The 12,533-nt window shown below is 36.6% G+C and overlaps 1 protein-coding gene across 1 annotated transcript in view; it reads left to right on the forward strand.

Annotated features, from left to right (window-relative positions):
• Positions 1–12,533, forward strand: part of LOC103812144 (transmembrane and TPR repeat-containing protein 2) — a gene marked incomplete at its 5' end in the record, with an annotated part of 66,545 nt that overhangs the window by 31,010 nt on the left and 23,002 nt on the right. The window contains one exon of the mRNA XM_009085154.1: positions 9,053–9,167. Within this exon, the coding sequence (XP_009083402.1) occupies positions 9,053–9,167 (115 nt within the window). The remainder of the gene's footprint in view (positions 1–9,052; positions 9,168–12,533) is intronic.

A 12,533-nucleotide genomic window follows, 5' to 3' on the forward strand; every position in this document is an offset into this window, starting at 1 on the left:
TGGCAATTAAGATGTTATTTTTGGCACAACGTACAAGTTTTTAAAATAAAACACTGGAGGAGATTAATTTGGATACTAAATTTGAACATCTTGTAAAGTTTGAGGCTTTTAACTGAATATTTTTAATACACATTTATTAAAGATGACTTGAAATGAACGGTTTTGACTAAACTAAGTAGAACTTAATAAATGCTTATTTATTTTTTAATTTCCTTTTTTTTTTTTTTCCCTGTGAGAAAGTTTTCTTCAAAATATCTTACCCATCTCTACTTAGGATACTGGCTCTCATGCATCCCACTTTACTTTGAACATTTCAATCAAGCATGCCATTTTGAATCCTGCAGGACCTTGGTAATGTCTGTCATCAACAGACTGATGATGTAATTGAAGTGGTCTCCATTGACCATAGAAGAGATTCTTTCTGAGCTAGTTGCCTTGATTAAATGCCTATGGTCACATGGGATGAATCCCAGTGTCAATCTGAGAAACCACAAAGAGGTTTCTATGAACTAAACAACTCCAAAGGAACTTTCTTCTAAATATTTTAAGTACACATAATGGCATCTAAAGAAACAGTATGTTAAATTGGTTAATGAATGTGCCAGACATAGGAATGTTCAGCCAGGCCAAACCAGTGCCATTATGGCCTAGAGACTATTTAGTTTTGGGTATAGTATTGACCATTCACAAAGTACATAAAGATCTCTATTTCTGTCTGCACTGAGCCTGTCTCAGGAGAAGTTGAAAAAAGATTATGTATAAAATTTGTCAGTGCACAGAGATGAGATGAATTTCAAACAGTGAAGTACTTAAGTCTCATCTGTCTAAAAACAAACAAAAATAAATTATTCAGTATCTGTACACTGAGATGGCTAGTAGGATGCAGTGTAATTGAGGAGTTTGAAATTGTTGAAGACTTTCTGTGCTAGCTTTCCCTTAAGCAAAAACCACCATAACTCTACAGTGATACTTGTTGTACAAAGATTTTGCCTCCAGAACTGTCTTATTTCATTTATAATTTTCTGTTTGAGAGCCGAAATAAAACAAAAAACACCAGTAAAGCAGACTTCATTTTACTTACTTGCTGAAAATAGGTTTAGCCATTATGCCTCTTAATGTGCATTTAGTGGCCTTTCTCCAACATAATGAAAATGGAGTGGGGGAAAAAAGAGAGAAGGGAGGATTGAGGTTTCAAGATAAATGTGTGTCCAGAGATCCCTTCTCCCTTACATTTGGAATGGCCTACTTGGAATAGGGAAATCTAGAACCCAACAAGATGTTCAAATTAACCCTGTTTTACTAATCACTCTTGAGACCTCCTTTTAAAATAGTTGCCTTTGAATGATGCATTGTTTCTAACAACCCTAAATTGTTTAATTATTCCTTTTTCATTTTAAAAATGGATAATTCTCATTAGATTAATTATGCATTTACTTAATTAGGCAGTTCACACTGATCATCTGCCTTTTTCAGTGCATTCCCAGACACGAAACAAAATGAGAAAGGGGCTGTCAGATTATGTAAAAGTGAAGTGTATTAACTATACTGTCATTGAAGAAAGAACAGATTAACATGTTCCCAAACATACTTTTTTTTTTTTTTTTTACATTGTCTTTCACTTTTTTGAATTTGGATAATTTAGGAGTTATTTTTAGAGATTTTCTCATATTATCGGGTTCTTTTTAAACAAGTTTAACTTGTTAACTGCTGGTTTTATTAGTTTTCAATTTCATCCTAAGCCTTTCCAATCACTGTTTCTGCATAGGGCTTTTAGCCCTTTTTGATGCCCACATTTTCACCTGAGTCTGTGAGCACTTTATATCTATCTTACTTCCAAAGATGACTGTTTTACCACTCTTGTGTCCTAGCCTGAAATTGGATTTGAACTGCTACAGTTTAAGGTTCAAAATAGATTTCATTGAAATATGTTAGCAGTGAATTTTCAAGTAACATTTTTGTCATTCTTTTAGCCATACTCTTGCATGTGTTAGTGAGTGTGAGAATTTTCATATATTTACAGATGTGAATTCAGTTTTCTTCTTTGATATTCCTTCTTGATGTTCCTTCTTAGACTGAGATTTAATAAGATGAATGTCCAGGTCCTGGACTTCAGTCAGAACAACCCTATGCAGTATTACAGACTTGGGGCAGAATGGCTGGGAAGCAGCCCAGTGGAAGACATGAGGGTGCTGGTTGCCAGCCAGCAGAACATGAGCCAGCAGTGTGCCCAAGTGGCCAAAAGGCCAATGGCATCCTAGCCTGTATCAAGACAAGAATAGTGTGGCCAGCAGGACTAAGGCAGCAATCATCCCCTGTACTCGGCCCTGGTGAGCCGAGGTTCAGGTTGGACATCAGTAATAATTTCTTCACTGAAAAGGTTTTCAAGCATTGGAACAGGCTGCCCAGGGTGGTGGTGGAGTTACCACCCCTGGAAGTGTTCAAAAAATAACTGGATGTGGCACTTAGTGCTGTGGTTTAGTTGACATGGTGGTGTTCGGTCAAAGGTTGGACTTGATGACCTTGGATGTCTTTTCCAATTTTTTTGATTCTATGTGATGTGTATACATATATAGATATATATATCTGTGTAGTCACATTGTTCACAGTGCTGGAGCTTTGTGCCTTTGCTCTTTGTTAGATGACGACCAGTCTAGAAAAACTTTATTTAAGGAAAAGTTCTGATGAAGGAAACTAGTGTGCTAATAAAAAATACTGTTGTATTGATAAGAAAGAGAAATATCAAGCATGACCTTCTAATGAAATTTTACTAATTTCATCAGAAGAGTTTTATGTTGATGGAAGAAGTGCCACCTTAGTGCATAGGAAGGTACATTTTTATCTTTGTCAATGAAATGAATAAAACTTCATAATCCGTAATTCCAGGGAATTAATTGTCCATTTCGGACTGACAAGTTAGCTAAGTGCAGTGTATTCCAGATGATAAATAAAACAGAATGCACGAATCTACTACACTGAGAACACCAGATGCTACATGGTGATTATGTATTGAGAAATTAAATTCCTGGATGAGACAGGGTCAAAGTCAACCAGATGTAGTACTAAGTACACTAAGTTACTTTGTCAGCCTTCCCCAATACGCACTCATGAAACTTTCTGCAAATGAAAGGGTTTTTGCCATTTTAAATCTTTCGGAAATCTTAACACTACTATATAATGATTTTGTAGGGAAGCTATTAAACAAGTTTATGGTACTCAAATAACACATGTTCATAGAACATATGTGCTCTTTGGAGGAAGGATCTTTCTGTCTTCAGCACACAGTGCCATCACATTAGGGTCCTGATTTTGGTTTAACGGCTTCTACCTCCTCCTACAATATCAATGAACATAATTCCAGGAAGACAGAGCAACTCTCTCATAGAAAGACTTCATTAAGCTTCTGACCTTTCTGCTCCCAGAACTCTCTCTAATAACTTTGATTTAAAAAATACTTCAGCTACTACTAACAGGCAGTATTTCTTACTTTCTAACTAAATCTGAAAAAGAATATACCACAAGCTGGGAGCTATTCAGAAGAATCTACCAATTTGAAGTCTTGTTTGCAGTTTTTTTGGCAGCTCTTGAGTGTACAAAGGCATATGTACATAAATTGTCAAGTCCCTTTTCTGTCACTCTCTAGGCTGTTGCTTTTGCACAACATTAAAAGATTGTTACAGACCACTATAATAGCTATTTATTCCAAACTCCCTTTAGAGTCAGTCACTAAAGTGGAATGCAGTGGAGTATTTTCAAACAACCTAGGTCACTGACCTTAAATGCTGTGGAATTTCCATGTTTCTGGCTCTTCCCTTGAGTTTATCCTGAAATCTAATCCTTCTGACATCTCAAATACATGGTCAACTCTGCTTTCTCAGCAAAATATACTAGATTGCTCAAGAGATGTGGCATAGGTATTGCAGATCAGAGGCAGGGCTAGAAATGTGGCTTTATGCTTCTTTCATGTTGCCAAAATTTGGGCATGCTGCAAGAACTGAAAAAACATGTGGCATGAACAACCCTGGAGAATTTTTTGCTAGTGACCATGTTTTGACCTATGAGTACTATCTCATGAGGATATTTGTAGAAATAGCGTGGAGCTGCTACAAAAGTGCACCTGATAGCTCTTTCCCATCCAAATTTCACTTTGCCAAACCTTGTACATCACCAGGTGTCTGGGAAATAACATAGGGTCCAGAATTTTCCTTAGTATTTGTAAATCATGAGGGCCCCTGTATTATATGTTTTCATCATTAATCGTTCATATTAGTGAGAGCTTCCAGTGATCCAGATGTGGTCACAAGTTTAGTCATATCCCAAAGGTTTGGAATTTAATTTTTTCTCTCTTATCTCTGGTCGTGCTCTGGATGACATCCAGTGGTATATTTAGCACAACTGCAACAGATAAGTTTTTCAGAAAAAGAAAAAGGCTAATAAAGTAAGGGGATTTTTAAGCCAGTGCATATATTGATATTGCAGCACCCACTGGCTTGCACAGTCTTTCTATATGTATTTTATTTATATGGAATAATTTTCTCTATGGGAACCAATTGAGGGGATAAAGTATCCAGAAGTCCTTCTGGCAAGAAAGCCAGAGAACAGCTTTAGACCTGGAATGGGATGTAAGGAGAAGCAAAAACTGAAATGCTGCTACCATTTAGGTGATCGTGATATAAGTTCTCTTTGTTTCTCCTATCATATCCTGTACACTCAGGAAGACATTTTCTAAACAGTCTTGGAAAGTTAAGCAAACATTCCCTTGCTCTGCGAACTGGTCATTCACAGCCAATGACTCTGTTGAAACTGTTAAAGGAAACAGTTACATTATGTCATGTCTGTTGACTTTACATTTTGCAACACTGATTCATCACCTGAAAGCTTTAGAAAATCAGCTAGCAGAGAAAGTCTCCTTTCTTCCACAGAATGCTATTTAAATTTTCCATTCAGAAATCTTTGGTTGCATCTGCTCTTTTGCTCTGCATTGCCACAGCAGAAGTTGATAGTAGTTTCAGTGATGGTTCTGCTCATGCCACTGAGAATGTAGTTTAGTTCTCAAGACGTGATCTTGTGTCCTTATCGTGCTTCCAGGACAAGATACAATGCATTGGGTCAGCCACAATCCTGTCCCTCTTCTGGTTTCCATTGAAACTTGACTTGCTTTGAAAGCACCAGCAAATATTCAGCTTCAAATCCTCAATGTTGAATGTGCTGAAAGAACTTCTGGTGAAGTTTATTACAAACAGCTTGTACAATTGAGTCTTGATAGAGTCACTTTTCAAGTTAACATAGTTTAAGTTGCTGTTGTGGAAGTGGAAAACTTTTGAAGAGTATAAGAAGCAGAAGACTTGGTGACAAATACATATTAAAAGAAGCAAATTCCTATTATGGTGGGATTAGAAGTTTTCTTCATTCTTATTCAGAAGGTAGTTTACTCAGTTTCGCTTGGATTACTAAAGATATCAGCATGCAAGTCTAAGTCATTGAAATTTGAGTAAGTGCAGAACCAACAGCATTCTGAGAACCTTCAAGATGGTTCTTTTCAAAAGTGATAGCAGTAGGATGAGCTGTTTCAGAAATCTACTCTCTTCTGGGACAAAGTACCTTTGAATGTTTGCCAGTGAGTAAAAGAGAGAACATTTCAACTAAAGAAAGATCGGTGCAAATTGCCCTTTTACTAGTAAAATAAAAGCACACTGCCTGCAAGGAATAGTTAAGTTTATTCTAGAGGAGCACACTAATGCTGTTGTGCTCTGAACATAAAAGAGTTTTGCACACAGGCATATCCCAACCAATTAATACCTTTCTTATGACAACAAAGCAGCAGAACTGCGAGTTGGCTTTTAAATTGTTGATGGTGTGTGGTTTAACAAAATGCTTTAAAAATGTTCATGATCATTTTAGAGAGATAATTATACCGTATAGAGAGATGTATGCTTCCAGTTTAAAAGAATAGTAACGAAAAATATGCCTTCCTTGAAGAAAGAAAATGTCGGATTCAGAGCTTCTAGAAGGCTGTTTTCTCAAAAGCTTGTTCTGATTCCAAAAAACAATCAGGCTGCCATATTTTATGTTGTTGGCAAGAGCTGGAATCATGACACCTGCAGTAAGAAAGCTCTCTATGTGATGCTGGGCAGTGTCTCATAAATCGTGAAGTTTGCAAGCTGTCTGTCAGGGGAGAAAATCCTACATATAAATTTAGACCCACACAAGTGGTTCCTGGATCCAGGGGCTTGTGGATCATACATTCTGATCCACCTTCAACACTTTGCCAATTTTACACCCTGCTAGTGTTCTTCTCTTGGGAAACACATCTTTATGGCTTTGACAGGAAAAGTTCAAAAGTCTGCTTTTTAATGAAGCAAGTGCAGCACTAAACTGCCTATCCAGTTCATTCTTGTATGAAATTAGTATATCATATTAAAAAGACTGGCAGCTCATGTTTTCAAAATAGGATCTCTCTACTTAGATGCTTTAAATTACTTTGAGATGTGTGAATAAAATTAATCTGCTTTTCAGGAGAACTTGGCAAATCAATTCTAAACTGAAAGTTTCTGCCTTGTGCTGGGTCTGTCTGGTATAGTGTTAACTTTCTTTATAGCAGCCTGGATAATGCTGTGTTTTGGACGTGTGACTAAAACAGCCTTGATAACACACCAGCATTTTGGCTGTTGCTGAAGTGCTTGAGCAGTGTCAAGGCTTTCTCTTTTTACTACTCTGCCCCAGTATAGCGTAGGCTGGGAATGGGCAGGCAATTGGGAGGGTCCATAGCTTGGACAGCTGACCTGAGCTGGTCAAAGAGATAGATATATCAGAATATGTAACATAGTGTTCAGCCAATAAAAAATGGGGTAGAGGAAGAAGAGTTTTGGCTTCTGAGGTCGCCCTTTGTTTGTAGACTGACTGGGTATTGTTCTGGTCTGATAAGACTAGGAGTGTTCAATCTATTCCCCCAATATGAATTTAGACACAGATGAGGTCAAAATACCATTAGGGAGTGAGACTTTATTATTGGTCACACAAGGGGGAGAGGAGAGGCAATAAGAAAGTTAGAAACAGGAAAGAGGGATAGCTAGAAGTAAGCAAGATTTAGTATGCCAAAGCAGAGACAGTCACCACCATGGATCCAGATGATCTGTAGTGATGTAGAAGAGGAGGTAGTCACCACCATAGGTCCAAAAGCTTTCTGATGATTGTTAGGCGTCTGTTCTTCAGTGGTGGGTGTGCACCATCACTCTGGATGCTGGTCCTTTTTTTTTATAGGGCTCTGCCAGGGCACTGATTGGACAGCTCCTCTTGAGTTGGAGGGTAAGCTCATAGCAATTCCCAGAGAAGGCACCTCGTGAGTGTCTGGTGGGCCAGAAATCTCTCTGGACAATGGTGCCTCATTATCTCGGCAGCTGGAGGAGATGTCTGTCGTTATCTGTTAGATGGAGGGTTTTGGTGGTGGGCAATGGTGCCTGATTCCAGAGGCATCTTGTGGCTCTGCAAGCTATGAGGCAATCAACCATGCCATTGCCACACAAAAAGCTGAGAAAGCCAGGCAATGTCTAAACATTTCTCAAAGGTTCCTTACAGGTATCAGTCCACATGTGAGAAGTGGCAAGAGATTTCCTTGGGAAATGGGACTAGATAATCTGTAAGGTCCTTTTCAACCCCTTAACATTCTATGATTCTGTGATACTGTTTTACTTCTTTTGTTGGAAGAGAATTGAAATGTTAGTTGGTCAAGCTTGTTTCAAAGATTTCTCTTTAAAGAAAATAGGATTTCAGCCCAAATCAAGAAATTTGAACTACCTGTTGTAATTGGTAGATTTACTTGGAGAAGATCTTGTTAGCTCTGGTTAAGTGGATTTTTTGTGTAAGCATATAGCAAGCATGTGAGCAACAGTGAATGCATGAGGAAAGGAGGCAATAAAAGAGAACATCCCTCACCATGGGAGGAAATCATTTGCTCATGGCATATTGTTCCTGAAGAGGTTTGTGGTCAGTGATGGCACAGCAGGATTATGGTTGAGTGATCTTACTTTACAAAGTGGGATAAAAAGGGGAGTATGGGATGCCAAAATGTATAATCTCTATGCTTTAGGATAGCTTTTCCAAATGGAAAGTTATATAGACACAGAGTCTAGATGGCTGAAATCCTTTGAAAAGTCTTTGCAAAAATAACACATTTTAGAAACTAGGTGTGAAAAAATCATTAAAAGGAGCAAATATAAGCTTGATTAATTTCCAAATGGTTTTTTTTCCATCTTCTTCAAAGGAAAGCTTATTTTTATAGAGTTCTACTAGTTCTTATGTGTTTTGTTTTGAAACTACTGTACTTCAGTTAAAGTTTAGTTAGTGCTAAATTATTCTTCTCTGTTTCAACTTGGTTTGATGATTATAATAATGTCATTTGTAAAAATTCAGTCACTTGATTTTATCGATCTGGTTATTTTTTATGTGAAAGGTAAGTATCACATGGCAAACTTGTACAAAGCTACCTGTTGTGATTCTCTTAGTGTTACTGAAACATGTGATAAAATACCAGTTCATCAAGGTATACATATATAATAATTTTAAAGCAATTATCATTTATAGTCCTAAAGCTGAAATAATGTGTTCTCACATATATATATATAAATATATAATTTTAGATGATTTTGAGATATGCTTTTAAAACAGGTATGTGTTTCATTCATAGACCCTATTTTATTTTATTTCAGTTTGTTTTTAGGAAGTTAAGGTCAGTGTGTAGGCAGAAGGGCAAGTTCTTAAATGGCAGGCTCTTTCAGGATCAGCAGTCTTGTTTCTTGATGGCTGAGTTTTGCTGTATCATTGTCACTAATCTTAAATATGTCCCACTAATATTGTTATTACCTGTCATATTTATTACATTGCCTACATTTTAAAGATTTTGAAATGCAATAAATCAGCAGATAGCTCAGTATTGAATCAGAGACATCTCTTTATTCGTTTGTTGGTTTGGTATTTTTTGCAATTCCTTTTCCTAACTGTACTGCGTGAAGTATATAATTGATTTTCTCTGGTCTTATGTTCATGCACTCCTTTGCAGGTCAGTTCCTCCTGGAAGAATCCCGCCTGATAGAAGCAGCTGAGATGGCAAAAAAAGCAGCTGAACTTGATAATACAGAATTTGATGTTGTTTTCAATGCAGCTCATATGCTCAGGTTAGTGCTTTTAAATCTGCCTTACTTGATTTTCCTCCCTTATTTTAAAGGAAAAAGGTTTTTATAGCCTTTCCTTACACAGGATTATTTTTAAAGCCTAGCAACTCTTTTGAATAATTTGATATTGCTAATAAGATGCAAAGAACTGGAATGAAAATGCTGAAGGATTTAACGCTTTCCATTTCTAATTTTCTATGCATTATCTCATAATTTCTGACCCTCAAAGCTTCTGTTGTTCACAAGCAGGTAATCAATTTTGCTTGCATATGAGAACAAGTGTTTCTTTTGTGAAGAACCTTCTGCAGGATTTCCTTTCACCTGATTTTTAAAAATGCAATGTGCACAGCAACTGAAAAGAGGAGACCATATTTCTGATCTGGTTGTAACCAAAGAATATTGAAAATCTCTGTTAATATCAGTAGGGAACACTGTGAGAATTAGAAATCTAAATATTCCCAGGCTAATAATGACTTTGAGAGCCATGGGGCACTTAGTGATAGTCTCAGAATCTATGATTTAAAATGTAGTCATATATTTAATTCTGTTCTATCTGAACAGAATAAAATTTTAGACTTCTTAGTTTTTAAAGCTGTCAGACCTGGTTATTCAGTAACATTAAGCTTCCATCAGTGAGTTTAACATTATCGTTAGACTCACTTTACTGTAATAGGTATCCTCCATGCTTATTTCTAGGATAACTATCTAATTATTGTCAATTGTCTGCTTAACAGCTATAAGGATACTTGGTTTTATTTAGATGATGTCTAAGCATGGAAAATGCATGAAAAAGAAAATAAAAAATACATTTCGTTAGCACAAAACAGTTCTTGAGATGAATTCACTGTTGAAGATACTTCACTAGGCTGTTTATACTTTTAACATTTTAAATGTAAAATGAAAGAAAACAAAAATGGTATAAAAGAGGTAGAATTGGTTTCAGGCATGTGACTTTTGTTTCAGAATGTTGGTTTCTATACCATGATTTTGAAATAAGCCCCAAAACACCTTTTGAGAAATAACTCTTACTTGTAGATTAGAAAGGAAACAAAGACAAATGGTTCACTGGTAAACAATAGTTTGATCTGACACAGATGTATGATTTTTAGGATTTTAAAGATCCTTCCCTTCCCTCTGATTATTTTGTGAATGATATCTCTCAAGATAGAATTCAGTTATTTGAAACATTTAGATTAATGTTACAAATTCACAGAGGGAAGCATAGCAAGTTAGGCATGACAGCTGAATCTAGAAGGGTATAGAGGGTGTGAGATTCCTGATTTCAGTAAGTGTGTTGTGGAAGATAGTTTAGGGGTGTGATTGTGTGTATTTTAATATGAGGTGGTGTAGATCAATATTGTTGTGGGAATAGGTTTATTAAATCTCTTGCTTTCTGTGTGACCACTGAGTGAAGCATGGCAGGTCTTGAAGGCACATGTCTTTACATCTGGATATGAGAATTTTTTCACTCTTGAAGAAACAGCTATGCTGCTGTATTGTACATCAGCCATGGGTGCCCTACTTGAACTGGTTGGGAGTGGAAGATTTTTGGGAAGCCTTGACCAGCATTGAGCTCAGTGATTCTAAGCTGCATTCTCTATTTTTGCTGCAAGCAAAAACCCAAAACTTTTAAAAACAAAGAAAACCCACCAAACTGAAACCCTTAAAAAAGAAGGCCTGGTCTAGTTCAGCTGGAATCCATTGTGCTCCTTTGAGATACCCTGCTGGTCTAATTTTTCGCTTAAATACTTAGCTCTCTTTGTGGAAGATCATCATGTCTTCCTAATATGCTCTGGGAGTCTAAAGTGGTCCAGAGGATTTAGCAAGAGTCAGGCTGGCAAGGTTAAATTCAGTGCTGCCAACTATTTGCTTAAAACCCCATGTGTTAGGATCTGATTGGTTTTTGCTAAAAGGTTGTGGTTCTGTTGTCCATCTTTGCTTTACTTAGCAATTGATGCAAATTTATTGCTTCCAAAATACCTGTTGGACAAGGGGAACATATATTCATTCATTAGGACAGAGCAGCTACAAATCCATCATGAGTCTGTGGGACTTCAAAGCAGATAATTTTCAGGATCTTTAGAACAATGGGGAGCTGAGGTGATTCCAAGAGGAAAGCAGATACAAAGACACAAAGGAGGAAGTTAAAAAGGGAGTAATCTGATTGGCATAGAGTGACACAGGTAGGAACTGTGGATGCTAAAGGCAGTCATAAATGAAAGGCTGAAAGTTTCATGTAGGTGACCAACTGCTCTTTAGGTACCCTAGAGAGCTATAAAAGCTGCTTGGTAAGTGAGTAAGACTTTTGAATGAACTACACAGCTGTGAGGTAGAAAATACATTATGGAAGTTCACAGAGCATGAAAGTGAATTGACTCTTGTGAGAGAGATGGGATAAATTTCGAAGTGTGTTATGGACTAAGAGACAATGTGGATGATGTAAGGTTTTCAAAATGACAGTGAGATAACAACAGCAGTTTAGATTTTTTGTAAAAATCCTAGGTTGCTTGGTTTTTTTCAGACCAAATGTTCTACCTAGTGATGTATTTTTGAATTAGGAAGGAATCATCTTTCCCTCCTCTGTTATTACTGTTTACACTGTTAGCTTAAGGAGTGTCACAAGACTCAGAAACATGAAGGTATTTCTTCAGAATGACAGGCAACTTCTTTCAAAATTGATTTACAGCTGTTTTGGATGAAAAAATATTCACACCATTTTCTTGAAATTCAACTTATTTTTCTATTCTAGTGCTAAAATTTTTTTTTTTTATTATTTTTTAATGCACTTACTCTCTGAGGGAAAAAAAAATTAAAATTCAACCTAAATAAAAATTAACAACTTTGAAAATTTTGAACCGGAATGCTGCAAGTTAAAATTATTTTTCTTAAATTTGCAGCAGAATTGTTAACTGGATCCAAATGCAGTAGCTGTATTTACAGATAGACTTTTCTCAGTTTAGCAGTCACAAGAAGAACTTCTGCTCCTCCTGTCAGGTATTCCAACATTGTTCACTTCTTCTCTTTGTGACTGAATCTGAAGTGAAAAAATTAACAACCGAATTAGTTCTGTTTGCATTATTGAGAGACCTCCCTGTTCCTAATTACACATAGTTATTATTTTTTTTCCTAAATGACTTCTGTAGCATCCTGATAATGCAGTGCAACATGAATCAAGTCATCCGTAACAGGGGTGAGATGTGGGATGAATGTAATTAATTTCTTTCTAACAGTCTGGTAACTTTTTACTTGCATGGTACTTGCCTGTAAAATTTGTTTTCTCAACAAATTTGTTTTCCAGACAGCTTTCTTCAATGGCCATGCAGCTGGTTGTGTGGTTCTTAAAAAAGTATCTATTCACGTGTTTTACTT

Source organism: Acanthisitta chloris, unplaced genomic scaffold, assembly GCF_000695815.1.
Source record: "Acanthisitta chloris isolate BGI_N310 unplaced genomic scaffold, ASM69581v1 scaffold1542, whole genome shotgun sequence".
NCBI lineage: Eukaryota > Metazoa > Chordata > Aves > Passeriformes > Acanthisittidae > Acanthisitta > Acanthisitta chloris.